This window comes from the organism of the source record quoted next, unplaced genomic scaffold, assembly GCF_019419815.1.
Source record: "Pyrus x bretschneideri cultivar Hongxiangsu unplaced genomic scaffold, Pyrus_bretschneideri_v1 Contig40, whole genome shotgun sequence".
Taxonomy (NCBI): Eukaryota; Viridiplantae; Streptophyta; class Magnoliopsida; order Rosales; family Rosaceae; genus Pyrus; species Pyrus x bretschneideri.
The window spans coordinates 1,006,469-1,031,075 of record NW_025999724.1 but is presented as its reverse complement, the minus strand read 5'-3'; the positions used below and the strand labels follow the sequence as shown (position 1 = coordinate 1,031,075).

General features: G+C 36.8%; 2 protein-coding genes across 3 annotated transcripts; both read left to right on the top strand.

Moving 5' to 3' along the window:
• The first annotated feature begins 3,722 nt into the window (after positions 1 to 3,722).
• LOC125469039 (CBL-interacting serine/threonine-protein kinase 9-like) lies at positions 3,723 to 8,972 on the top strand. Of its 2 annotated transcripts, XM_048565924.1 has the most exons (16): positions 3,723 to 3,945; positions 4,051 to 4,333; positions 5,136 to 5,198; positions 5,436 to 5,507; positions 5,653 to 5,760; positions 5,964 to 6,044; positions 6,278 to 6,331; positions 6,421 to 6,546; positions 6,631 to 6,720; positions 6,948 to 7,070; positions 7,229 to 7,336; positions 7,651 to 7,767; positions 7,906 to 7,962; positions 8,131 to 8,205; positions 8,317 to 8,387; positions 8,516 to 8,972. In XM_048565924.1, exons 2-16 carry the CDS (start codon positions 4,157 to 4,159, stop codon positions 8,520 to 8,522), a joined length of 1,329 nt encoding a protein of 442 aa, XP_048421881.1. In that variant the 5' UTR covers positions 3,723 to 3,945; positions 4,051 to 4,156; the 3' UTR covers positions 8,523 to 8,972. The 2 variants fall into 2 exon arrangements, with proteins under 2 accessions (XP_048421881.1, XP_048421882.1); XM_048565925.1 differs by lacking the exon at positions 3,723 to 3,945 and having other exon boundaries at positions 4,198 to 4,333; positions 5,436 to 5,487.
• An 11,222-nt stretch (positions 8,973 to 20,194) lies between these two features.
• LOC103942916 (3-ketoacyl-CoA synthase 1) lies at positions 20,195 to 22,337 on the top strand. Its single transcript, XM_009353114.3, has one exon. It carries the CDS (start codon positions 20,518 to 20,520, stop codon positions 22,147 to 22,149), a length of 1,632 nt encoding a protein of 543 aa, XP_009351389.2. The 5' UTR covers positions 20,195 to 20,517; the 3' UTR covers positions 22,150 to 22,337.
• The last annotated feature ends 2,270 nt before the right edge of the window (positions 22,338 to 24,607 follow it).

The window sequence follows — 24,607 nt, the reverse complement described above, 5'->3', positions numbered from 1 at the left end:
CCAAGTTATCTGGGGTAGATTTTATATGAATCTATTTTTGTAATATATATATTGGTCACTGTTTTGACAAGTGGCTTGTTTTAAGTGATCAAACTGTACTAGTGGTTGTTCATAACGTATTAAAAATTTATTTTTCAATTTTATTTTCAAGATTTGTAATGGTCATAAATCTGCTGGCTGGCAAGCCGGCAAGACTAGAAGGTGGAACTGAGGATTCGTTCTCATTTGTTGAACTACAGAAATTTGGGTTCAACTCAATGAAGGTGAGAAATATAGAGGTGGATTCTCTACCCTTCTATTTTCATACTTATTTTTATACCTTCCTGTGATGTGTGGTCATGGTTAAACCACGTCAACATTTTATATTAATTTTTATAGAAATAATAAAACAAAAAATAATAGAAATATAAAATGTTGACATGGCTCAACCGTAACCGTACAAATAGGAGAACATGAGGAGAGTATGGAAATGGAAGAGCAGACAATCCACCTCCAAAAAATATAGAGGGGAAAAGAGGCGATTCCTTTTTCTATATTTTAAAGAAAACTTATCGATTCTATTCTTTGCGGAAATAAAATGGTTGAAGGTGATAAATTTTCTTTATGATTATTTTTCTTCTATTCGACACGAAAAATCATGTTTCTTTACATGCAGTATACTTAAATAATTTAAATTTAGCAAATCATTTATTCCAGTTTAATCTTAAAGATCTAACGAGCTATATGAGCTTCAATCCTTTATAACCATCAGGGCTCAATGTAAAAAACAAAATTGAAACATAGGATCCATATATCTTATGACACATCATCCCACCCCCCCACCTCCTCCTCCTCCTCCTCTAGCTACGAGGGCACAGCTTAGGCAAATAGACTACACCTTTTCTCTTCTCATCAACCATGATTAGTTAACATATACGCAGTTATCCTTACCCTCTCCATCACGATATTATTAGTAACATTATCATCCAAATTATCAAACTTTAAATTATGACATCATTTTGAAACAAATTATCGAATGTAAATCAAACCCTCAGGTGTAGAGGTAACGTTCTTAACCACTTAGATTTATGGTAAGCTGAAGTTAATGAGGATAGATCACAAGTTTTGGGTACAAAAAAAAAAAGTGTTCATTTAAATCATACGAAAATTTTATTATTAGAGTATTATTATATGTTTATCTTTAAAAACAGGTATGTGTATGGAAAACTACTCTGCAATTTTGCAATTTTAGAACGCCAACACGCACACGCACACACACACACACGTAGACATTAGATTGTGCAGCTTTCAGCTTCGAATGTAAATGTAGAGTTTATCTTGGGATGTTTTGTTCTTGGGTAGTCCCAGCTCTTGCTGTCATCAGCTGCTTATACATCTTGGACTTTATTCTTTTGCCCATTTTTCTTTTCTAAATAATTGAAAGGTATTTTGTTGCAACCCTAAAGCAGGAGTACAAACCCTGTCATCCATATATATATAACTCGGGTTGGTTTGTTCGACATTCTGCAAATGATAACAACATAAAGTCACTTTTATTATTCTTCAGTTTGATTTGTGTAGTTGTACACTTGTAGTTGTCTTGGAGGTTTCTCCCTCTGAACCTTTACAACCCTGAAACAGCATAAGCTAGCATAAAGTAGAATACAATAAAAGATATAATAAACTTTGCTTTTTCTTATACATTTCACTTAAATAAAAATCCCTTTCTAGGGCAAATATATTACGAACTCTTTTCGATTAAATTGTGCAAACTGATAAGAATTATTCTCCAAATTTCCTAGGGTAGATAATACAAGTATTATTTAATATATAACTAACAACCAGAAGTTCTCTTACATCATTTCTGCACAGTCCCTCTTCCTCAAACATTCGTCCATCCTTTTTCTAGCCTTTGATTGATAAATTAAAGGAAAACTATGTGGAGGAAACAAGGCGAGAGTGTGGAAGGAGAAAACAAGAGTACTATATATACTTCATAAAAAGTTCCTTTTTAGGGGTTTAATGCAATGACATATGTTCAACTAGTTTGGTAAGCGTGCATAATTGTGCAGCTCTTTTTGTACTTTTGGAAAATAAAATCAAACCACCCTGTAACAAAACTAAGAATTGCTATGAAGGGTGACTAGTCGCTAGTTTTACACAATTATATATATCTATCGTTCTCTCATCATATAACAGTTTCAGTTATTCTCCTTCTATCTCGAATAAGTCCCCTTTCTTGAATGTGTCCAGGACCATTTCTGATCCAGCTAGAATTGGGTTATAATTCAAGCCCAAGAAGATTCTTGTCCGTGGAAGTGGATTAAGAAGCCTATATGATGTTGTGAACCAAACAAAACTGTACAGCCTGTATGCTATAGGGCTCATTTCTCATTGATATGAATACTTGAAATTCTTAAACCAATGCATAAATGACAAATGAAGAAAGTTCAGTGTGATTAGTTCATCTACTAGAGGGTTTTGCATGGCAGAAGTGTTTTCTTCGACATGGTCATTTATCGCTGAATTTGATATACAAAGTGTGTATTAAATGGATGTGTTTCTAATGTTTCAACCTCAATTATTGATATTAAATGTAACGGTGAGTGACAGTATATCATTAATTATCGGGTCACTAAGAAAACGTAACTCTTGCTTATACATGGAGATAGAGGAAGGAGTTTCTACATAGTGTTACAAAGATGGCATGTCGGCCTAACTTGATTATTAATTTTTGTTTCTTGTACACATGCCGTTTTTCGATTTAACAATTTTTGTACGTGATGTTTACACCCTTACATAACATGTTGTTAATAATCTACATGTTACACATACTATAACTTGAGTGAATGTCACCACATGGTTACGTGATGGTCACACTAAACAAAGTCTCGCGTGGCTTGGCAAGGGCAATATGTCCCAACCAACTTTGAAGCTTCCATGCAATTGCCAGCCCTTAGACTTGGAGAGAGACATACCTCAATTATTGCATGAGACCTCACGTTTGTATTTTTCTATATCGTTTGTTTCTCCTACATAATTAGCAGTCTACTCACGATTATACAATTGCCCTTGTATCCAAACAATGCTAATGAATTGGACTAACCAATAATAACGTTAGTATAAAATAGAAATCAAACAAATTAGGTTAGATATCAATCCTATTATGAAATAATAACTACCAAATTATACATTATCTCATTTGTTTTTGTTTTTTTATTATTATGAGTTATACTCTTATTGTAAATATGAAGAAATAAAGACTAATTAATCTCATTATATTAGTTACAAAAATGCTCTAAAATCTTATATGATATGTTAGAGATTCTTATATTCAACCGAGTTATATTTTGATACACATTTGACATGCGCACATGATAAGAAATATTGTAATTATATATTTTTCCTTGGCCTGAAAACAAGAAAATATTATAATTATATATACTAGATACAGTATGTGATTAAAAGTTTTAAAAAGAATTAAATTAATGTTAAATTATGCAAAAAAAAATTAGTGGATTGGGGAAGTTAGAAAAAGTGGAAAGAAAAGTAGACATGGGGTGCAAATATGAGAGAGAGAGTGAGTTCAAGGTACTGATAGAGTGACAAATTTGTAAAGTAGCATAAACGTGTAAGTGAAATTAGCAAACGATGTTTTTAAAGAAAAAATTTGTTAATTCTTTAAAGATGCTTTAGACCACACTTTAAATCGAGTCAATTTCTCACCTACGTGAGAGTGTTTGGATTGAGCGCGAATAACTCCGCCACCACTAAAACAAGCTCCAAACCATAATTCTAGCCTTTTGAGAAAAATGGTATTTTGGGAAAACAATAAAAAAGGAGAAAATAAGAGACAGTTATCGATGAAAGTATGAGATATAATAGCAGGTGATTTAGGAAGATGCAGGACAGCCACGGAACTTGTGATGAGAGAATATCAGAAGGATCCCACACGCTGTCGACACGGTAAACACCACCACCTTAATCCCTCCCTTTTATTCTTCTTCATCATCTGCCACACACTCTCTCTCTCTCTCTCTCTCTCTCTCTCCCCTATCGAACCCGACCCAGAAGGTGCAACAAACACTGAGTTATAATCTTTAGATCCTTTGCGCGGGACCAAGTTGGAAATTTCGGACCGTGGGATCTTGATAGTGCGGTAAGGAAGGGAAGCAAGATGAGCGCGAAGGGGCCGAGGATGAGGACCCGCGTGGGGAAGTACGAGCTGGGGAAAACGCTGGGAGAGGGAACGTTTGCGAAGGTGAAGTTCGCCAAGAACATGGAGACCGGGCAGTGCGTCGCCATTAAAATCGTCCACCGTGAGCAAGTCCTCAGAAACAAGATGATCAAACACGTATGTACATGCACACACATATATAAATATATATAAGTTTAAGATTTGGGGACACGCTTTTTACACATTTTTTACAAACTTTTTTTTGGGTCTATTCCATTATGTGTTTCAACTATCAAACATCTTATCTTTTATATCTTACCTCAAATAGAGTCTACAAAAAATCATACAAATTTGAAATCATGTAATTGTTAGTTAAATTTAGTGTTTCTTTGTAGATCCATATTCGTCTATTTTCTTCACTCCAAATAAATGTTTTAATGGTTTTGATTTTTTGCTATGAGGATATATGAATGATTTAATAAAACATAAATTGTTTGGATGGTTGAAACACATTACGAAGGGGCACTACAAAATGAATTCAAAATATGTGTAAAAACGTGTCCCCAAATCCTAATCCTTATATAATGTGCTTTTTTCTTCTAATCAATCAAAATGTACGTAGGAATGTCGTGCAGAATGATTTGGTATGAATAACTTCTGTGCATAATCGTTTTTATTGTTTTAAGTTTTGAAAAGGTTTTTAAGTTTTTCAGCCAAATGCAAAAGGAGGCGTTGGTAAACAGTACATGCCTTTAATCATTTTAGGATGGCAGTGTGACCCAAATGCCCTTTTTTTTTTTTTTGCTTTTTTTGTTCTACCACTCTAATTCTTCATGGTTGGTTTGAAGTTGGCGATCAATGATGAACGTTATCATTCATGTTTTTAGTAGGTCAGGTGATAAAATACGACTTTAGTTGGTTATAATATAGAGCAGGAATGAAAGTATACCTAACTGTTTCTTGGTGCTTGTCTTGGCAGATAAAAAGAGAGATATCAACAATGAAGCTGATCAAACACCCAAATGTTACCCAGATGTTTGAGGTAATCTCTTCCATTTTTATTTTGTTGAAGAAAAAAATTACAGGTGTTTTCATTATGATCGTTATAGTAGCTTTTAAAAAAAAAATGTGAAACTTAAATCTTAAATTTGATTGATTGTTAATGATATGAACAATCATATGCTTGTACAGGGGATATTGAAATACGCAATGAATACCATATGCATATACAGATTTCTTCGCACATTTCTGAGCGAGAACTTTTTGTGCTTATGAATAGGTCATGGCAAGCAAAACTAAGATCTACATTGTTCTCGAGTTTGTTGATGGGGGTGAGCTCTTTGACGAAATAGTAAGCGATTGTTGTTTCAACTTGCATTATCCCCGGTTGCACAATACTGTTTTTGGTTAAATACTATGTTCTTACTTGTTACTTAGGACACAAGTCTTGTGTTTCTTTTGGAAAACACTCCCTTATCAGTTCTGTTTTTCCTTAGGCCAAAAATGGGAGACTGAAAGAGGATGAGGCCAGGAGATATTTCCAACAGCTCATTAATGCTGTGGATTACTGCCATAGTAGAGGCGTGTACCATCGAGATTTGAAGGTTTAACAGACTTTATAACTTTATTACAGATTCATTGGTTGCATACTGCATGCGATAGGAATGAAATATTGGGTTTTTGGTTGCATGCATGCGATAAGAATGAAATATTGGGTTTTTGGTTTCATACTGCATGCGATAGAAATGAAATATTGGGTTTCATTATTTGAGTATTCATCACTTATATCTTTTTACTTCTTCTGTAGCCCGAAAACCTTCTTCTAGATTCATATGGTGTCCTGAAGATTTCAGACTTTGGTCTCAGTACATTTGAACAGCAAGTGCGGGTGAGTAAAATTGTTGCAAAAAGATTTTAGTAGATTTAAAATATTGTATTGAAGTTGATTGTAGTTTAATCCACATGTACTGTTACCACAAGTGAATATTCCTCTTGCTATGAGGAGTGTATTTGGATCTTGTGGTTGGTGGGAAGTCGGAATGTTCAATTTGATCTTGTTCCCGATATGTTATAACTTATGTTATATGACATACTAAAGCAGACAGTGTACACATTGTGCAGGAAGATGGCCTTCTTCATACTGCCTGTGGGACTCCGAATTATGTTGCTCCTGAGGTATTCACTTCTGACTTTATGAAAACAAGTTATTGCATTGCTGTTTGATTATGTTCTTTTGTTTCTCACATTTGGTATGTTCGTATCAGGTGCTAAACAATAAAGGTTATGATGGCACATCAGCTGATATTTGGTCTTGCGGGGTCATTCTCTTTGTACTCATGGCTGGTTACCTGCCTTTTGACGAACCAAGTATTATAGCGCTGTACAAAAAAGTACGTAAACAAGTTTCGCATCCTCTGTTTAAATGATGGGAATCTCTGGATAACTTATTTATGTATGGCTATTGTTAATTTCAGATCTGCAAAGCTGAATTTTCATGTCCGGGATGGTTGTCATCCGGTGCAAAGAAAATGATACAGCACATACTTGATCCAAACCCTGTAACGGTGAGCTCCAAAGCCCTTTCTACTGTGCCAAAATTCAATAAGTACATTCTTCCCATATGCTCTTGAAAGTTATTATTTGAGACCATTGGTATATGAGCGTGCGCATATAAGCTCATTATACAGGCATTACAGGGCATTAATATCTGAATGCAGACGATCATTTGTTATATAGCCTGACTAGGTGTTCTTTTCTTGTTCTCTCCTTTTTTTTTCTTTTTCTGTGACAGCGGATAACAATTCCTGAGATCTTAGAAAATGAATGGTTTAAGGAAGGCTACAAGCCAGCGCAGTTCAAAGTGGAAGAGGATGTAAATCTAGATGATGTAGATGCTGTTTTCGGCAACTCAAAGGTATGAATATTAGTCAGAAGTTAATTTATGTCTCTCAACCATGAATTTTTCTAGTTATCTTTAGTCGGAATAATCTGTCAGTTTCTGTGTGCTTGATCGAATATTGTCTTGAGTTTGTACACATTCTAAAATAGTCGTTTTCTTTTGGCTTGTGGCAGGAAAAATTAGTAACGGAAAGGAAAGAGAAACCTGTATCAATGAATGCTTTTGAGCTTATTTCTAGCTCAAAGAGTTTCAACCTGGAAAATTTATTTGAGAAGCAAATGGTATGTAGCATGACATTTTCTTAATTCCTTTCTATGAATGCTTGGGTGTGGCGCTCTACAGTATGATTGCATTTGCAGTTGCAAAATACATGTTTTGTTCCGATTGTTAGTCGGACAGAAACTAGGGAGCCTATTAGATTTAGGAAGATTAGAAAATCAAGGATTCGCGGTATTAGTGTTTAGGACTTATAGGTTTTGTTGAATCAAGAGCATACTTAGGCTCACAATCCATAGTGGCCTTCTAATTCTTTGTAGTTGTCAAAGTTATTCTGCAAGTTTTCTGCCTTCTGATCATTTGGAATTCTATACTATAGGGTCTTGTGAAACGAGAAACCCGATTTACTTCCCAACGCCCTGCAAATGAAATCATGAACAAAATTGAGGAAGCTGCAAAGCCCTTGGGCTTTAATGTTCACAAGAGAGACTACAAGGTAATGTGTTTTATTCTACTATTTCTCATGCTGCACTTTATAAGACTTGACTTAATATGCAAGTATCCTATCAAAACAACCTTCCTGTTATGTTTATAAATTCCAAATATACCTTCTGCTAATTCCGAGCAATTGCAGATGAAGTTGCAAGGAGACAAGCATGGCAGAAAGGGCCACCTCTCCGTAGCTACTGAGGTATTGTCTTTGGCATGTATATATATTATGTGTTTGATACAGTTATTTGGAAAGCAAGTCGTCACTTAGTAAGGGTCAACTTGACAAAAACTAAAGATGCTACTTTCGATTAAGTACCAAATCGTAAAACATGGTGTAATTGACTCTCTTCTTAACTTCTTGCTTAAGGTGTTCGAGATGGCTCCCTCCGTGCACATGGTAGAGCTCCGGAAAACTGGTGGTGACACACTAGAGTTCCACAAGGCAAGCGAAAATTTTATTTTGAACATTTTAGTTTCAAACATTTTCCGTACTCTTTTTCAAGGGCCAACGTGCTGTCTACTGATTCTGCCCTCTAAATGTCTGTTACTACAGTTCTACAAAACTTTCTCATCGGGTTTACAAGATATAGTGTGGAAATCTGAAGAAACTACTGAAGAATCAAGGTGATCATCTCTCTCTCTCTCTCTCTCTCTCTCTCTCTCTCTGCACGCTCGCTCAAGTGTACATATGAGCTCATTGTTACGGAGAGTATGCTTGTTGACAGATGTTTTAATTTTTTTTTTTTGTGCAGGGCATAATAAAAACTCTTCTTTTGGTTCTTCTGATCTGTTATGGCCTGTGATGCATTTAGGTCTGAGACCTACACAAATGCATAATGGTACATGGATGCAAAGGAAATTGGGAGCATATATCGGGCAGTGTAGCCAGGCCTGAAGTGGTCCGCGGTAACGAGATATGAATCCCTCGGAACTGAGGTGGTCTGGATTCTCTTTCTTTTAGTTCTATGAATTGAATCCATCGACGATTTTGAAGAAACAATTATTTATCATTAGAGTGAAGTGAGAAATTCTTGATTCCCTGCGGTGATGGAAGATCGAACAATGAACATTCTTGATTGTACTTTCCAATTTTTTGACAGTCATGTGATACTCTGTTCATGATCATCCCCATGGAGCTAGCGAGTTCAATTTTAATTTTGATAAGAACTTTGTGATGTTATTTAAAATTCTACCAATTTTTCTGATTTAGCAACTCTGACCTATGCTACCACTCATCTTTTGTGGACATTGATAAGGAGGACTTAAGTTTACCGCCACTATGGCGTCCTATTCTAAGTTGCTCTCATTGATTAGAGCCTTCCGCTTAGCAACACCTTGTTATATGGATTGGAACCAACGGATATTTCGATTGAAATTTTATGGCATTGATGTAATGGAAGTGAGGGACCTATGACAATGGTAGAACATCCTGGACTCGTATGGCAAGTGTTGGTCCTCAAAATTACACAGACTAAGTGCCACGGAGACTGAAGTAATTAGGGACTATGTCTTTTGGTGGTTGATTACTGATGCGGTTCGGAATGCCTCTAAGTGTGAATGGTGTGGTGAATCGTGTTACTGACTTTTGAATCAAGCAACTTCAGCTGAGGAATGAACACTTTCAGCCTTGAGTTGCATAACCTACGACGAGGTTATGCAAATCACTATGAAATTCTGGATCTTGTGCACCACGTTCAGCTGCCTCGACTATATTGGTAACATTGTAGGTCCCCCGAATTGGTATCAAACCTTAGGGATAAAGATACACATAAAAAAACGAGTGCTTTATTGTAAAAACAATTCAGTCGTTTGACTGTCGAACTCTGAACGTGACTTGAGAATATCTAATCATAAAACATTTCACTTCATCGAGAAAGCTAATGAAGTGTCCTCTTTCGATGAAAGAATCAAAGATTATTTGCCTGCTGAGTCTTGAGATAGTTAATTAGTTGAACTTCTTCTAACAAGCAGCCAAGACTATTAAGCCAAACTAGTTCTTCAACCTGCTCTGTCTAACCAAGCAATCGCCTTTGGTGGTTGCTTCTGGAAAACGCAGTCTGATAAGGTAGTTGTCATCTGTCGGCTGCCAACCCTAACTTATCTAACCACACTGAATTTGTATTGTGGGGTAGTGAGTAGTCAATGTTTTTTTCAAAAGTATGAGAGGTTTTGCTTAGAGCAATGATTTGTGTCGTGGGCAGTGAGTAGTAAGGATAAAGTTTGTAGTTTTTCTTTTTTCTTTTTCGTCTTCTTGTTGCATGGGCTTCTTGGCCATCCTTGATTTTATTGGGTTGTTTGTTGTACCTTGTATTGGGCATTTTCTAATTAACAAATCAACCAAAAAAAAAAAAAAAAACTTATTTTTGAGAAGAAAGTGACAATCTTTTTATGGTCTTTTAATATAGGTCCAATTTCTTAGTGGTATATTCCTCTTCACTTGTAAGTGAGAGATCTTAGGTTTGATTCTCTCCAAAGATGAATTTGAACCACATTATTGCTAGCTTATTATGAGGTTTAACCAACTCTCTCACCCCTTAGTATAGATTACGAGTGGGCACGGTCAGGCTAGGCCAGCCCCAAATTTAGAGGAACAAGACCTTACCCATTGTAAATAATAACGGCGTGAGCCGAGCCGGGCAATGAGATTTCAAAATTTGGAACCGGACCTAACTGGCTCGTTTGAAATTGGCCGAAACGGGCAAGGTACACGAGTCCAATATCATTTTTTTATGTCAGCCACAAATTGAATCCAACCAAATTGCAGATCTGGGTTACTCACAAAATTGATCAAGTTTATCCGCTACAATTCAAGTTTGGTTTTTGAATACTTAAAACCGAAATGTTGGGTTATGAAAATTGACCTACATATTGAAGATTCAAGATTTATAAAAAGAAGACCCGCAATTTGGGTAGAAAATACAAACTTACTCAACCTTTCCAAAATCCAAAGGTTAATATATTACAAGGGATGGAAGGCAAAAACTTGAAATTTCAAAACCCAGATCAAATCTCAGCCCAGATGCCACCTAAAGTGTGAAAGCAAGCTTCTTCCAGTCCCTGATGGTGGTGGTGAGGTTTTTGATCGAGTCAAGAAACACCCAAAATCGATCGAGTCGAACCATATTAGGTGGTTAGCAGCAACATACTCCGAGATCGAGGGAAGAGAGAGTCGCCGCCTGCTGCGAGTGCTCTAGTTGGGAATTCGAGGGAAACAGAGTCTGTCGATGTTGAGGAGAGCAGATGGTGGTGTCGGAGTCGGGATAGAGACCTCAAGGTCAAGGCTCGAATTTCTAGAGAAGAGATAGTTGAGTGAATTGGATCTAAGAATTTGAGAGCGGAGAGACCAAGAAAACATAAGTGATAGAAATGAGTGATAGAGATTTAATCTCCATGTAATAGGCGGTGGAAATAGTTTAGGTCGGTACCCGTTAATTACATGGCCCCGGTCCGCCCCGCCTCATTTTTAGTTTTAGAAAATCTGTACATGCCCCGCTAATTACATGGCCTCGACCTTAGCCCACCCTGCCTCGTTTTTAGTTTAGAAAATCTATACCGGCCTCGTACCCGCCCTGCCCTGCAAGTCTTAGATCCGTTTGCCCACTCCTAGCGTAGATATCGTTTGTTCATTAAAAAAAAACAATATAGGTCTAATTTCATAGGCATATTTTGAATGGAGTCCACTAGTATTACATCATCATAGGTGAGATCTAGTAAGTAGACCACATCACCACGTCAGTAATTTACATGTCCATAATTTTGCACACAAATTACAACACTTGCCATTGTAATTTTTTTAATTGAACTGCCAAATTCCAACGATTTTGGGGGGCGTTGAGTCCGTGTCTTCAATCCTTATCCCATCGATTCCGACGAGTTTGAAAGAATAAAAAAAAAATCGTACCGATTTCGACATTGTACAAATTCATATTCAAATTATGAGATATCTAAATATGATTCCTGCAAACAATCAATGCAAGTTGGAGTTTGGGTTTTGAAGATATTTATACATGGTGAACTAGTATAGCAATATGCACCTGTTCTATATGTTAATTGATTGTTTTTAGTTGCTTTTGTTGTCTAACTATATGAGTGGAAGGAAAATATAATTTTTCTACTAGGGTGGAACTTTAGATTATATATGCACCTAACCCACCTTGTATGAGTTCATTGAATTTGAGACATACATATGTTGACCCTAAAAATTACAAAGCCTACGTGGTGCGCAGGCCGAGTAACTAATGAGCTAACTACGTCCTTCGGTTGATGCAGAGCGTGCCAACTCGTCGGCCGAGGAGTAAAATTTGTTGATGTTGTGTTAAGCGCGATGCTGACTTCTTGATCTTGCGATTGCGGCCGAGAAAGGAACACGTCTCGGCCTTCAGATTCTCGAGCCTGAAGACAAGGCTGCTAATTCTGCGAAGTTCACGAACCGTCGGCGCCGAACTCAGTCACAGTGATTATATTCGTAAGAGTATAAGCACGTCGAATTGACACCATACTATATGGACACAAGTACTCAGAAAAGATGTATGTCTTGATGGTAAATGTGGTTCAGCCGTCAGAATACTGAACTCTAAAACTCACTTGTGAGTATCCAATCAAAAAATCACTCGACGTTCAATGTGCCGAATGTCGTAACTTGTAACACCTTCCTTCACGCAAGAAAGCTAATAAGATGACCTCTGCTAATAAGGATTCGGAAACCCTTCTCGACCAAGACTTGGATAGATAACCAATCGGCCTCGACACAGTGCTGTTTATCCAAACTGAAGGTGCTCCTCGATCGGCTGATTCTACGGTAACAGTGATGTTTATCCAAACTGAAGATGTTCGCCGGTTATCTTCACAGTGCTATTTATCCAAACTGAAGATGTATCGGTGGAAAAGGAAAATAAAAAATTTCAAGATGTTTGAGAGGTTTGCATAGGCCAATTGTGTATTGAATTGGAGAAAGCCTCAAATGATGCACTCTGCTATCTATTTATAGCAACAAATCCTCCTTAAGATCCAGTTGAAACCACATTCGGATTAGGACTTCTTATTTTGATCCAACCTCATCTCGACCAATCCTACTCCTTTTAGGACTTTGAACTCACCCCTTTTTCAGGCCGTATTCATTTTCGGCCAAGAATCCTTATTGCATTAGGACCATACTAGGACTTCGACCCATCCGCTCTTATCTAAATCACTCCTTCTTGTAACAGGACTCGACCACCCTAACTGAGAAGCCTAGGACCACCAGGCAGCCTATAGTATATTTGGAAAAGCCTTGGGCCGAACATAAACATACACTCGGCCCAATAATATTATTTTGGGCCCAAACAGCATCATTGTTCGAACATGAGTATTTGGTTTTTTAATTGGTATGCTTGCTTTTAGGCTTGTTATGATATAAAGGTTCTAAGAATCCCAAGTGTTGTAACTGTTTATCTACCTCTAATATCCGAAAAACCAATACAAGTAAGACTCGCCTCTATTTGAGATGCAGTGGTAGTACAATGTAATCTTAATTTCTAACATTTTTCATATGTTTAGACAAAGGATTTCCAAGTCTCAAGAGATTGAGGTTGTAAGAAATGAATCGCAAAATGTCTATAGGAGGGATTACCTACTTAGAAAAGTTTATAAATCCCTACTTAGAATGTGTCATTTACCTATCTCTCTTACGAACATGCCTTTGTTATGCTGTTATAAGGAATTTTCTAATTCTATTGTCAATATTTTGTGATTTATTCCTTAATAACATGATCGCAATCTCTTAAAATGCCTTTGTTATGCTGGTATTAGAAATTTTCTAATTTTATTGTCAACATTTTATGATTTATTCCTTAATATCGTGATCACAGTCTCTTAAAACTTAGAAACCACTCACCTAAACATTATAAAGACAGTTTATTGATTTCTTTATAATGTCTCAAATGAAGTAAACGTATCTTGGAAAATCAAACCAACTTTTTTTTTTTTTTGTTTCTATTTCGAAGTCTTCGTTTTCGAAATCCATTAAATCACAACAAATAAAATTGGAAAGTGTTATTGACACTCCAAAAATCTCATTCTACACTCTCCATAAGTGTATTTTTCTTTCCAAACATAGAAAATTTGAAGTATAGAATAATATCTTTAAAATGCAAATAACAATTTCCATAAAATTTGGTCGGCATCTTTTCTCACTAAATGGACTAAACCCTACACGGCTAAAACACAACCCACAGCCCACTGCCACCCAAGCTTTATTTATGTTGCAATTAGTTTTGGAAAAGGCACAGTTGGCAACAGACAGGCCGTTGCCCAATGTGCCACTTGGTCATTGATTGGATTTATCTAGTTAGCAGCTCCACACATGCAAAAATTTGTCACGTCTCACGCTTCTTTGGTTACAATAAATTTCGTCAAAGTTAATTACCAAACAAGACGAACTTGTAGATTCAGTGAATTCTTACCAACTTACCATGAGTATTGCACTTTTTTAAACACGTAACAGGCATTTATTGGATGATAACGTTACTTGAACAAAAATTTGATTACATAGAAGAAATTTTTGTTAATAAGATAAGAGTATAAAATGCAAGATCTTATGAACTAAATAACGCATTCTGGTTGTTCGTTTCACTTTATATAGCTAGTTACCCCCTTAATCCTATTCTATTTTGTGGTTAATCTAGGTTACTTATGAGTTGACCAAGATCAGCTAAAGAACCTTGTTAATTAGGACAAGCTCACATGGGTCCAGACTGGCCAGTCTATATGCAATTTAGTTTTTTCTTTGATTGTGATTGTTATTGTGATTGTGATTGTGATTGAAGGACAGAAACATCAATTTCTAGCATGTCTAATTAAATTTTTTTTTTATCCATATGATTCATTGATGTATCACTAATCATCAAACGTATCTGCTTATAATACCTTGTAATAAAGTTCATTGATTCATTGTCGACTCTAACAACTCACATCTAATTAATCCTCAATCGTTCATCTTTGCGATGATCATAAGCAAATTCATTCGATGGTGTTGATTATATGTAAATATATTTTAAATAATTGGTTTTAATGCCAATAGACTAATAACCTATTAGCTTGTTTTGCTCTTAGCATAAATGATGTTGGAAGTTGGTCTGAAAAAATTTCTCATGACATTATTGATGTATTTTTTACACTTGTAACTCTTTTGTACTATAGTATGGGTTTTTTTTAGGGAGAGTGTAGTCTGTTTGAGGTGTGGTTCCTTCCAATTGCTCTTACTGAAGTGAACAATAGCTACAGTATTTCAACAATCGAGCCCTGATTTATAGTCATGCTCGTCTAATATTCTCGAAGTCTAATGCTAGCGCTATTTGTTGCTTTGTTAAGTAAAATTACATCGATTTTGTTTAACAAAAACTAATTAATTTTTGAAAAATAAAGAAATTATCATGGACATATGAGAAGAAAGATGAACATGCTCCGAAAGCGGGGGGATATTTCGATCAGTCTATTGGACGAGTATTTTCTAGTGTGGAAGTCTAGGGAGGAGAGGTGTATTCAATTGAGAATTTGAGAGATTTTAATGGATTTATATATCCATAGATTTTTATGGAGTTTAATTGATTTGTAGGGGGTGTATTCAATTGGAGTTTTAAGAGATTTTAATTCTTTTAATGAATCTAGAGGCATTCAATCAGGATTTTAAGTGATTCTCTGAAATTCAAGGGGTATTCAATTAGAATTTTAAAATATTTTATTAAAATTCTTAGAAATCTAGGTGTATTCAATTAGGATTTTAAAGAAGTTTATAACATTTCAGGTGTATTCAATTAGAAATTGATTTTAAAGAATTTGAGAAAGTTGAGGAATTAGAGAGAATTGCAGATATTTCATAGTGTATTTTAAGCATCCACAAATCTCATATCCCCTTATGAGATTTCGAGGGAATTGAATCTAAATTTTATATGAAATCTCTATGGGGTTTTATACTATGAAATCTCAAAGGAGAGATAAGATTTGTGGATGCTTAAAATACATTACGAAATCTCTCCAATTCCCTCTAATTCCTCAACTTTCTCAAATTCTTTAAAATCAATTTCTAGTTGAATACACCTGGAATGTTATAAATTTCTTTAAAATCCTAATTGAATACACTCATATTTCTAAGGATTTTAATAAACTATCTTAAAATTATAATTGAATACCCCTTGAATTTCAGAGAATCACTTAAAATCCTGATTGAATACCCCTAGGTTTATCAAAAGAATTAAAATCCTTCAAAATACAACTCTTAAATTTTAGTCTTACAATCTTAATTGTTTATCAGAAGGGTTGCGATTTTCTACTATTTTTCTTCTTTTGGCTGCCACATACTTTACTTTATTTGGCTACATTCACTGTGATGCCAACGTATTTACTATTTATTATTTGTTATATATAACAAGCAAAGTATTTATTATTTTTTATTTATTTATGACCAGCGATGTTATTATTATAATCTATTCTAAATAGAGAGAAAAAAAAAAAGGTTTGAAATCAGAAAGCATTAAGTTAAAAGATAAGACATTATTCACTAGAATGATCCATCATTTACTGATGAGTAAAAAATTATTAGTTTTATAGAATAAACAAGTCATTTGTCCGATGGTTTCAGTTTGGCAGGTAATGTCTACCTGTCACGCTAATCAATAATTGTTAAAATCAAATTTGCGTACTCAATAAAGGGCTTGAGCAAACTCGACTACCTATAAAAAAAACAGACAACAATGATTATCTTGGGTGCCAGTCTGGTATCGATAAAAAACTCTTTGACAGTTAAGTTAATAAAAAATATTAAAACTCAAGAAATGGGCAAGAGAATATTAAGAATGTGATAATTGTGTTTTCACAGATGAACCCAAGATGGGGGTTTTATACTAGTCGATAAAGACTTTTTAGTATACAGGATAATCTAAAAGGATATCTAGGATATTATATTGTATCCTCTTAGGAGTGTAATTACTTATGGCGCATGCCAATTCCTAGATTGTATGTGAACTCCTGTCCCCAGATTTCATTATTCAAACTTCGTATTTTGATGTTGTTACGACACGTTCGCTATTTTATTTTATTTTATTTTTTTCGAATTTGCGAAAGGATGAAAATGCCCATGTTGGAAGAAATTCTACATGAGCGGTTGAGCTCATTTCATGTTTTGCCTCATTTCTTGGCATATTTGAGTAGTACGTATCATTACGAATATGTGTGCATAAGCGGAGTAAAATTTGGAACTAGAATGAAGATCCTACGGGGCTAGAAAATCGAGAGTAGTTTTGGTAATTTTACCTGTAATGGGACACAAACAAAAATTACGAACACATCTGCATATGCGGAGTAAAATTTGGAACTAGAATGGAGATCCTATGGGGCTCGAAAACGGAGTTTTGGTTATTTTACCTGTAAAATTGTTTGTAACTACACAAATTGTTTGTATCTTTATGGCCTTTTTTGCGTGCTGGTGGAACCCCTTTCCCATTTCTTCCGTGTTCCCTTTCTCTCTCCCTCACTCCATCTTCTCATGCAGTTCACTCTGCACTTTCTCTCTCTCAACGTCCTCCTACCCGGGCTACACATGACGGCAAACCGTCATTTTTTCGACGAGTTAGTCCTTGCAAACATCACTACTACCCTGTTCACCTCAACACCCTGATCACCACCACACTCGTTTGCGGAGATTCATGAAGGATATGTCTGAACCCACGAGCCCATTAACAGGCTAGCTTTCCGACGAAATTCTGTATCTTTTACGTTAATTTTGATCGAATTTTCGGCCACCAATTGAGTCCGGTCACCCCAGAAGTCAGTTTCGAGCATTGGATGCGTGGGTTTACCTCAAATAACAAAGCTCCAAGAACCTCGATTTGAGCTGAGATTTTTCGACTAGTTTAGGCCATCTCTGTAGAAAAAGGTATGTAGGCTAAAAAATATATTTGTTATTGATACGTGAATGTGGAAAAAAATGGAAGAGAATGCAAATGGAAGAGAATGCTTTTTTTCTCATTATCTTTCTCTACAAGATTACAAGGATATATATACATGATACAAGTGTGTAGGTAGGACAAGGTAGCCGTCCTAGTGTGTAGGTAGGACAAGGTAGGACGGCTGTAGGACGACTTGACGGCTGTAGGACGACTTGACGGCTGTAGGACGGCTAGTGTGTAGGTAGGACAAGGTAGGACGGCTGTAGGACGACTAGTGAATAATATTATATACAATTACACAAGGACTCTAACCATATTCCTTATTTGTCTAACAATCTCTGACCTTCTTTTTTATTTTTTATTTTTTTACTTCCAGTAGGTATGAACTTGTTCCTTGTCTTTGTAGCTTCATTTTGATATAAGGATCGTCAAATTTGGTTGAAAAAAGGAACAAGTTATATCTTCGAGAAGTTTTCTGGCCAATTTTACAGTTTTCGGTGAAATTGATGGCGGCGGGCAACAGCACACGGCGACGCCGACTACAGAAGGAAGGAAGGGACGATGGAATATTCCATCACGTGACGGAATATTCCTGACTTCGTCCGGTATGCCATTACAATCTTCGTTGAGTGTAACGGAATATTTCGTCATAGTGACAAAATATCTCAGTTGATTCAGCGTGCATGTGAGTGATTTTAGTATATGTGATATGAGGTATTACCTTGAAAGTTCTCGTGCTAGTAGTTTTATTAAAATGTTTCTTTTAAATTCAACTATCGATCTATTTCATGAAAGTAATTTGATATGCGTTTTTGCGATGTTTGAGAAACGTGAAGGTTCGTAGATGACTGTTGCCCTAGTGCCAATGGGTTATGTGATACCAAGTCTGCACCATGTAGCCATGGTACATGGATGGTTCTGCCTAGTTAATTCGCATTAAGAACCATACTTTTTAAGGGTTGCGCCTGATTATTCCGCATTGGGCAAACTTGGTTAATCCGCATTGGAGGACCACTTACTGATGATTACTTATTGTATGCTTCGGTTAAACTGTGTCGCTCTAGCCTAGTTTTTAACGTATTTATGAACTAGAGATTTGAGAACCTTTGTGGTTTGATTTAAAAAAACCGACGGATGTCTGGGTGATTCCTTCGAGATTTCCAATGAATGGTTTATGATTATAAGTATGGTTTTGTGAATGATGTTCTACACTGAGATCGATGGACATGTTTTATGGTTATCACATATGTTAATTATTTTCATTTACACAAGTTTCGCAGCTTATCCAAGTTGTTGCTTGCGAGGGAGACCAAATTTCTAAACTAAATTTTGTAAATCAAATGATATGGATGTTAATAATTGAATTATTATTTGAGTATTAATTAATATAATTATTTCCTACCAGTGACACATTATTTAGTTTGTAAATATAGTTTAAATTTTTGATCCCTCTAACGTTATCAAATGCAATAAAAACAGACGTGGCGAAGTTTTGGACGGTTTGTTTGTTTGGTCAGTTAGTTCTGCTTCTTCGTAGACAGTTTAGCGGCTACATGAACTGGTTTGACTCCTACCTCCATTTATTGTTTCTTTGAAAGATTTGGTCAGTCAACTACACCCACAACCACCATGCACCACCACACCACTCATTCTCTTACACAAATTTCCCAAAATACCCCTTCCCCTTATTTGTTTCTTTCCCCACACTCCCATCATGTAATACATACATACATACATACACATATATATATATAGCTTACCATCCAAAGTCCCAAATATTATTGAACGTAACAACTTTAACAACCCCCCCCCCCCCCCCAAAATGGTCCCCAGCTTTTACAGTTGCATATGTGGAAATGTCAAGAATGTGTAACTGTTCAACAAAGAAGAAAAAGAGTTCAACATCTTGGCCGGGGTTGAGTCCATTTCCTATAGGATCTCACCCGCTTGATAAAGGATCTGTAAGCTACAATATGTTGAACCGTTGTTCAATTTAATAACGTCATTCAGCTAGAACTTAGACCTCGTTTTTATTAGTAGAAAGTAGTTATCCAACCCTATATTTGGTGCTAAAATATGACTAGGGTTTCATATAAAAAATTTAATCCTTTCGTAACATCGTTATTTCTTTCTTGTAGGTTAACTAATTACGAAAATAAGGAAACGATAATTGTACTACTACCTCATATATCAAATGTTAACTTTTCTAAAATAATGCATTTCAATTCTACTTCCAATCAGATCACAGTAACAAAACATGATCTTAGCGTACATTCTTCTAGTCTATAATCACTTATCTTCCAATTTAATATCAATAATTGAGAGTAAAAATTAAAAACCTGTCTACTTAATATTAACGTTTGATGTCAAATTCACAAATGAGTGCGAGAGATAAAACAAGTCTCCTTTAGCCCTAGCTTGCTTGAAAGAAACCCCTCTCTCTCTCTCTCTCTCTCTCTCTCTCTCTCTCTCTCTCTCTCTCTCTCACATGGGCCATATAGTCAATTGGCACCATCAACCCGCACACACTCGTATCATAATTTTATATAACAAACATTTCCAAAACTAGAAGTTGGACCCAAATATAACCCAAATATTAATTTAGTCTATAAATCCTAATGGTGGTTGAGCCATCTGCCTATCCAATCTCCCTTCTAAGAACTACTCACCATTAATTCAACTTTGTATGTGGAACAACACCACCATCTCTTCTTATAAGCTTCCCCGTTTCTTCTTCCTCGCAAGTTCTCCTCCCACTCTTTCCCTAGACGTGTTCAACTTTGCTTGCGACTCTTGATTTAATTCAAGCAGTCACTCATCAAAACCAATTGTCAATGGATGCTGCTTCTGTTCATCCTAAAAGTAGTAGTGATAACAGTAGTAGTATAAACATGGACAAGGAGAGATTGACGGCGGAGATGGCGTTCAAGGACTCGTCCTCCGCCGTCATCAAAATCCGGCAGCACCTGCCGGACTTCTTACAGTCCGTCAAGCTCAAGTACGTCAAGCTCGGGTATGGCTATACCGTTAACGCAGCCACCATTATTTTGTTCCTCCTCATTTTACCGCTCTTCGTCTCCGTAATAATCCAGCTCACCGGTCTGGAGCTGGAACGGATCACCGAGCTCTGGACCAACCAGGCCGTCCGGCTCGAAAGCATCGACGCCGCCACCAGGCTCACCGGTTCAGGGGTCCTTCTCTTCTTCTTTGGCCTCTACTGGGCCAAGAGGTCTAGACCGGTCTACCTCGTCGACTTCTCATGCTACAAACCGGAAGACGAACGCAAAATGTCCGTCGAGTCGTTTCTAAAAATGACGGAAGACAACGGCGCGTTTGCTCCCGACACGGTTAACTTCCAGACCCGCATTTCGAACCGGTCCGGTCTAGGCGACGAGACGTACTTGCCTCGCGGAATCACCTCCAACCCGCCACAGCTGTCAATGGAGCAAGCCCGGTCCGAGGCCGAGTCGGTCATGTTCGGCGCGCTCGACTCACTCTTCGAAAAAACCGGAATCAAACCGAACCAAATAGACATCCTCATCGTTAACTGCAGTCTGTTCAACCCGACGCCGTCACTGTCCTCCATGATCGTCAACCACTACAAGCTCAAAACCGACATTAAATCCTACAACCTCGGCGGCATGGGCTGTAGCGCCGGACTGATCTCCATCGACCTAGCCAAGGACCTCCTCAAAGCAAACCCCAACTCCTACGCCGTCGTAGTCAGCACCGAAAACATAACCTTAAACTGGTACTTCGGAAACGACAAATCCATGCTCCTCTGCAACTGTATTTTCCGAATGGGCGGGGCCGCGGTTCTCCTATCAAACAAGAACCGCGACCGTGCCCGGTCCAAGTACGAGCTCATACACACCGTCCGGACCCATAAGGGCGCCGACGACAAGAACTACAAGTGCGTTTACCAGCGGGAAGACGACAAAGGCACCGTCGGCGTTTCGCTGGCGCGTGAGCTCATGGCCGTGGCGGGCGACGCGTTGAAAACGAACATAACGACGCTTGGCCCACTCGTCCTGCCGTTTACCGAACAAGTGTTGTTTTTCATAACGCTGATTCGGAAGAAGGTTTTCAAGGCGAAGGTCAAGCCGTACATTCCGGACTTTAAGCTGGCGTTCGAGCACTTCTGCATCCACGCGGGCGGACGCGCCGTCCTGGACGAGTTGGAGAAGAATCTGCAACTCACTGAGTGGCACATGGAGCCATCTCGGATGACGTTGCACCGGTTTGGCAACACGTCGAGCAGTTCGCTGTGGTACGAGCTGTCGTACGCGGAGGCGAAGGGTCGGGTTGGGAGGGGTGATCGGGTTTGGCAGATCGCCTTTGGGTCGGGTTTTAAGTGTAACAGCGTGGTTTGGCGGGCCCTCCGGCCGATTTCGGTCGGGGACGGGTTGGGTAATCCGTGGATGGACTCGATTGATAAATACCCGGTCAAAATCCCGATGGCTTAGATTGTTTGTCCACGTGGCGTTTTCAGTGGACGAGGAGCTCCACCCGTACTCTCGCACATGGAATTACTTGTGGCTGCAATTATTTTCCTTTTTTTTTTCTTTTTTTTTCCTTCTGTTTATTGAATTTCCTATACCAACTTGTAGAATGAATTATTTAAAAAATAACTGAACATTAAGGTATTTGCAAATGCACATTGTAATTTTTTTTTTCTTTTGGAAATTATGCTTAATGTTTTGCTAATTACAATTGAAAGTTTAAAACATCTCCAAAAGAAATGTCAAAATCTTAACGGAAGGCTACGCAATCAAATTTGGAAATTAAAAATTTTATGACGGAGCCAAAAACGTCTAACAATGAGGTCATAAAGAAAATCTAGCCAAAAGTCTTAGAAAGAATTAACCCCCGTATATTTCATAAGATTTAGTTTGTAAATTTACATTCCTAATCAATCAATCAATCAATCAATAGAAAAGAACCCTGAAACCCCAAAACCTAAGATGAGAAAAATATTGCAGATAACATTTTACCACAATGATGAAAAGTAATCAAACTTATGCATCTTAGTGCAGATTTGATCTCTGCCAACGGAACTCTCTTCTAATAACTAACTATCTAAATTACCACTTTGCACAAAATAAGAGGATAAAATAGAAAATCATATAATTATGAAACCTTGATACAACCAAGTACCGTGCCTGACCAAAATTAATCGCTAGAGAAGCTTGTAATTGAGAGAAGCAGGAGTCTGGAGCGGAGGGAGAGGAAAATACATGCAGAGTGCATTGTGGAAGGAGGCTTTATGGTCGTTTGTGAAGTTAACATGTTCAACTTAAGAATTTTTTAATATTCTCCATCTTTTGATCTTAATTGTTTATTTCGTTCAAATATAAAGGGGGATATATGAAGTCGTTGGGATTATGGGCAGTCATTGACCCTATGCTGCGTATGTTGCTGGAAAGAAGTTTTAATCGATACGTCAATCATACGTTAATTGTTATAAGTATTTTTTGCTGTCATTTTTCACATATAAGAAAATGTGTTGTCAATTAGTTTTTCTAACTATTTTGTTGTGTAAGTCTCATTAATGCACTAATTATAAATCATGAAATTTTATTTTACCTAATTTCTTCTAATATGTGTCCTACAAATATTATTATAACAAAAAAAATATATGAATTGGAGAAGAGAAAATCTAAAATTGACACGTCAGCCATCAAATTAACATTTGATATTTATTTTTTAACATCTCAATTGGAAGAGGATAAGGAATTTTAAAATGATAATATTATCCACACACCCTTGTTAATTTTATTCTAATAATCTTCAATTCATTAAATCTGAAAACTGAAAATTATAAAGAGCACGATAAAAGTGAGAGTAGGCATGCGGATATCATTGTCCTTTTGAAAATCTGCGTACATAAATAGGCATGGATACGTATCTTCTGCGTCGTACAGTTATGTTCAATGCACATAAAAAGGACAAGTTGATCTATCCCAATCTCAACTACTTGAAATTGGAAATTTAACGTGGGCATGGAACTATCAAATTTCATCGTTTTGTTCTATTTATTTGAACAACACAACAATTAAACTTAAGTTTTGAATTCAAATTTTCATTTAGAGAAATAGTTTAACAAATTAAGATCTCTTCCAACAAAATGAAAATCATTATAAATATTACATATGACCGACATGTCTGTTAAACGTGGGGGCAAACCTCGTCCAAGAAAAACCACATAGGAAATCCATGAAGAACTATACAATTACAAATTCATCATAAATACAATATATTTAGAAGCGTCCATATCTAATCGACAAGGAATATAACATTCACAACGACTAAATCTTGCAAGCCAATGAGTTACCGTCCAAGCTCCCCTTGATAATCTTGCAATGCCTGGCAAAAGAAGCATTGTCATGACTTGCCACCAAAAAAATTTGAGCTTCCTCCTCATAGTACTTATCAAGTGCACAAATAACAAGAATCACAAAAACCACAAACTCATATCTAAACAATATTCAATGTTGAGCAGTAAGCCAGAGTCACCACAATAGGCTCACCTTGACAGAGAGAGATCCACGTAAGTTTTTTTTTCAGCAATGCGAAAGAGCCACTATAACCAGAAAATGGAGATGATTAGAAGACAAGAGAAACATGAAAGTGACAAGAGAGATGTCACCAAATGATAAAGCCAGGGGTCGAAGGCAGTATAATTTTCTCGGAACATGATTCTTTCATCTTCTTTTTTCAATCTCCTTCATCCTCTTTTCTCATATTCTTTATTTTGTCTTTCTCTTTTTATAAAAATAATTAAAATAAGATGTTGACATGACTTAACCATAACCGTTCAAATAAGAGAGAAGGGAAGGGAGGGGAAAAAAAAGAGGAGAGAATCCTACTCCAATTTTCTCTCTAGTGGCTATAAAATTTTTTACTATCCAACTTCATGCCCCC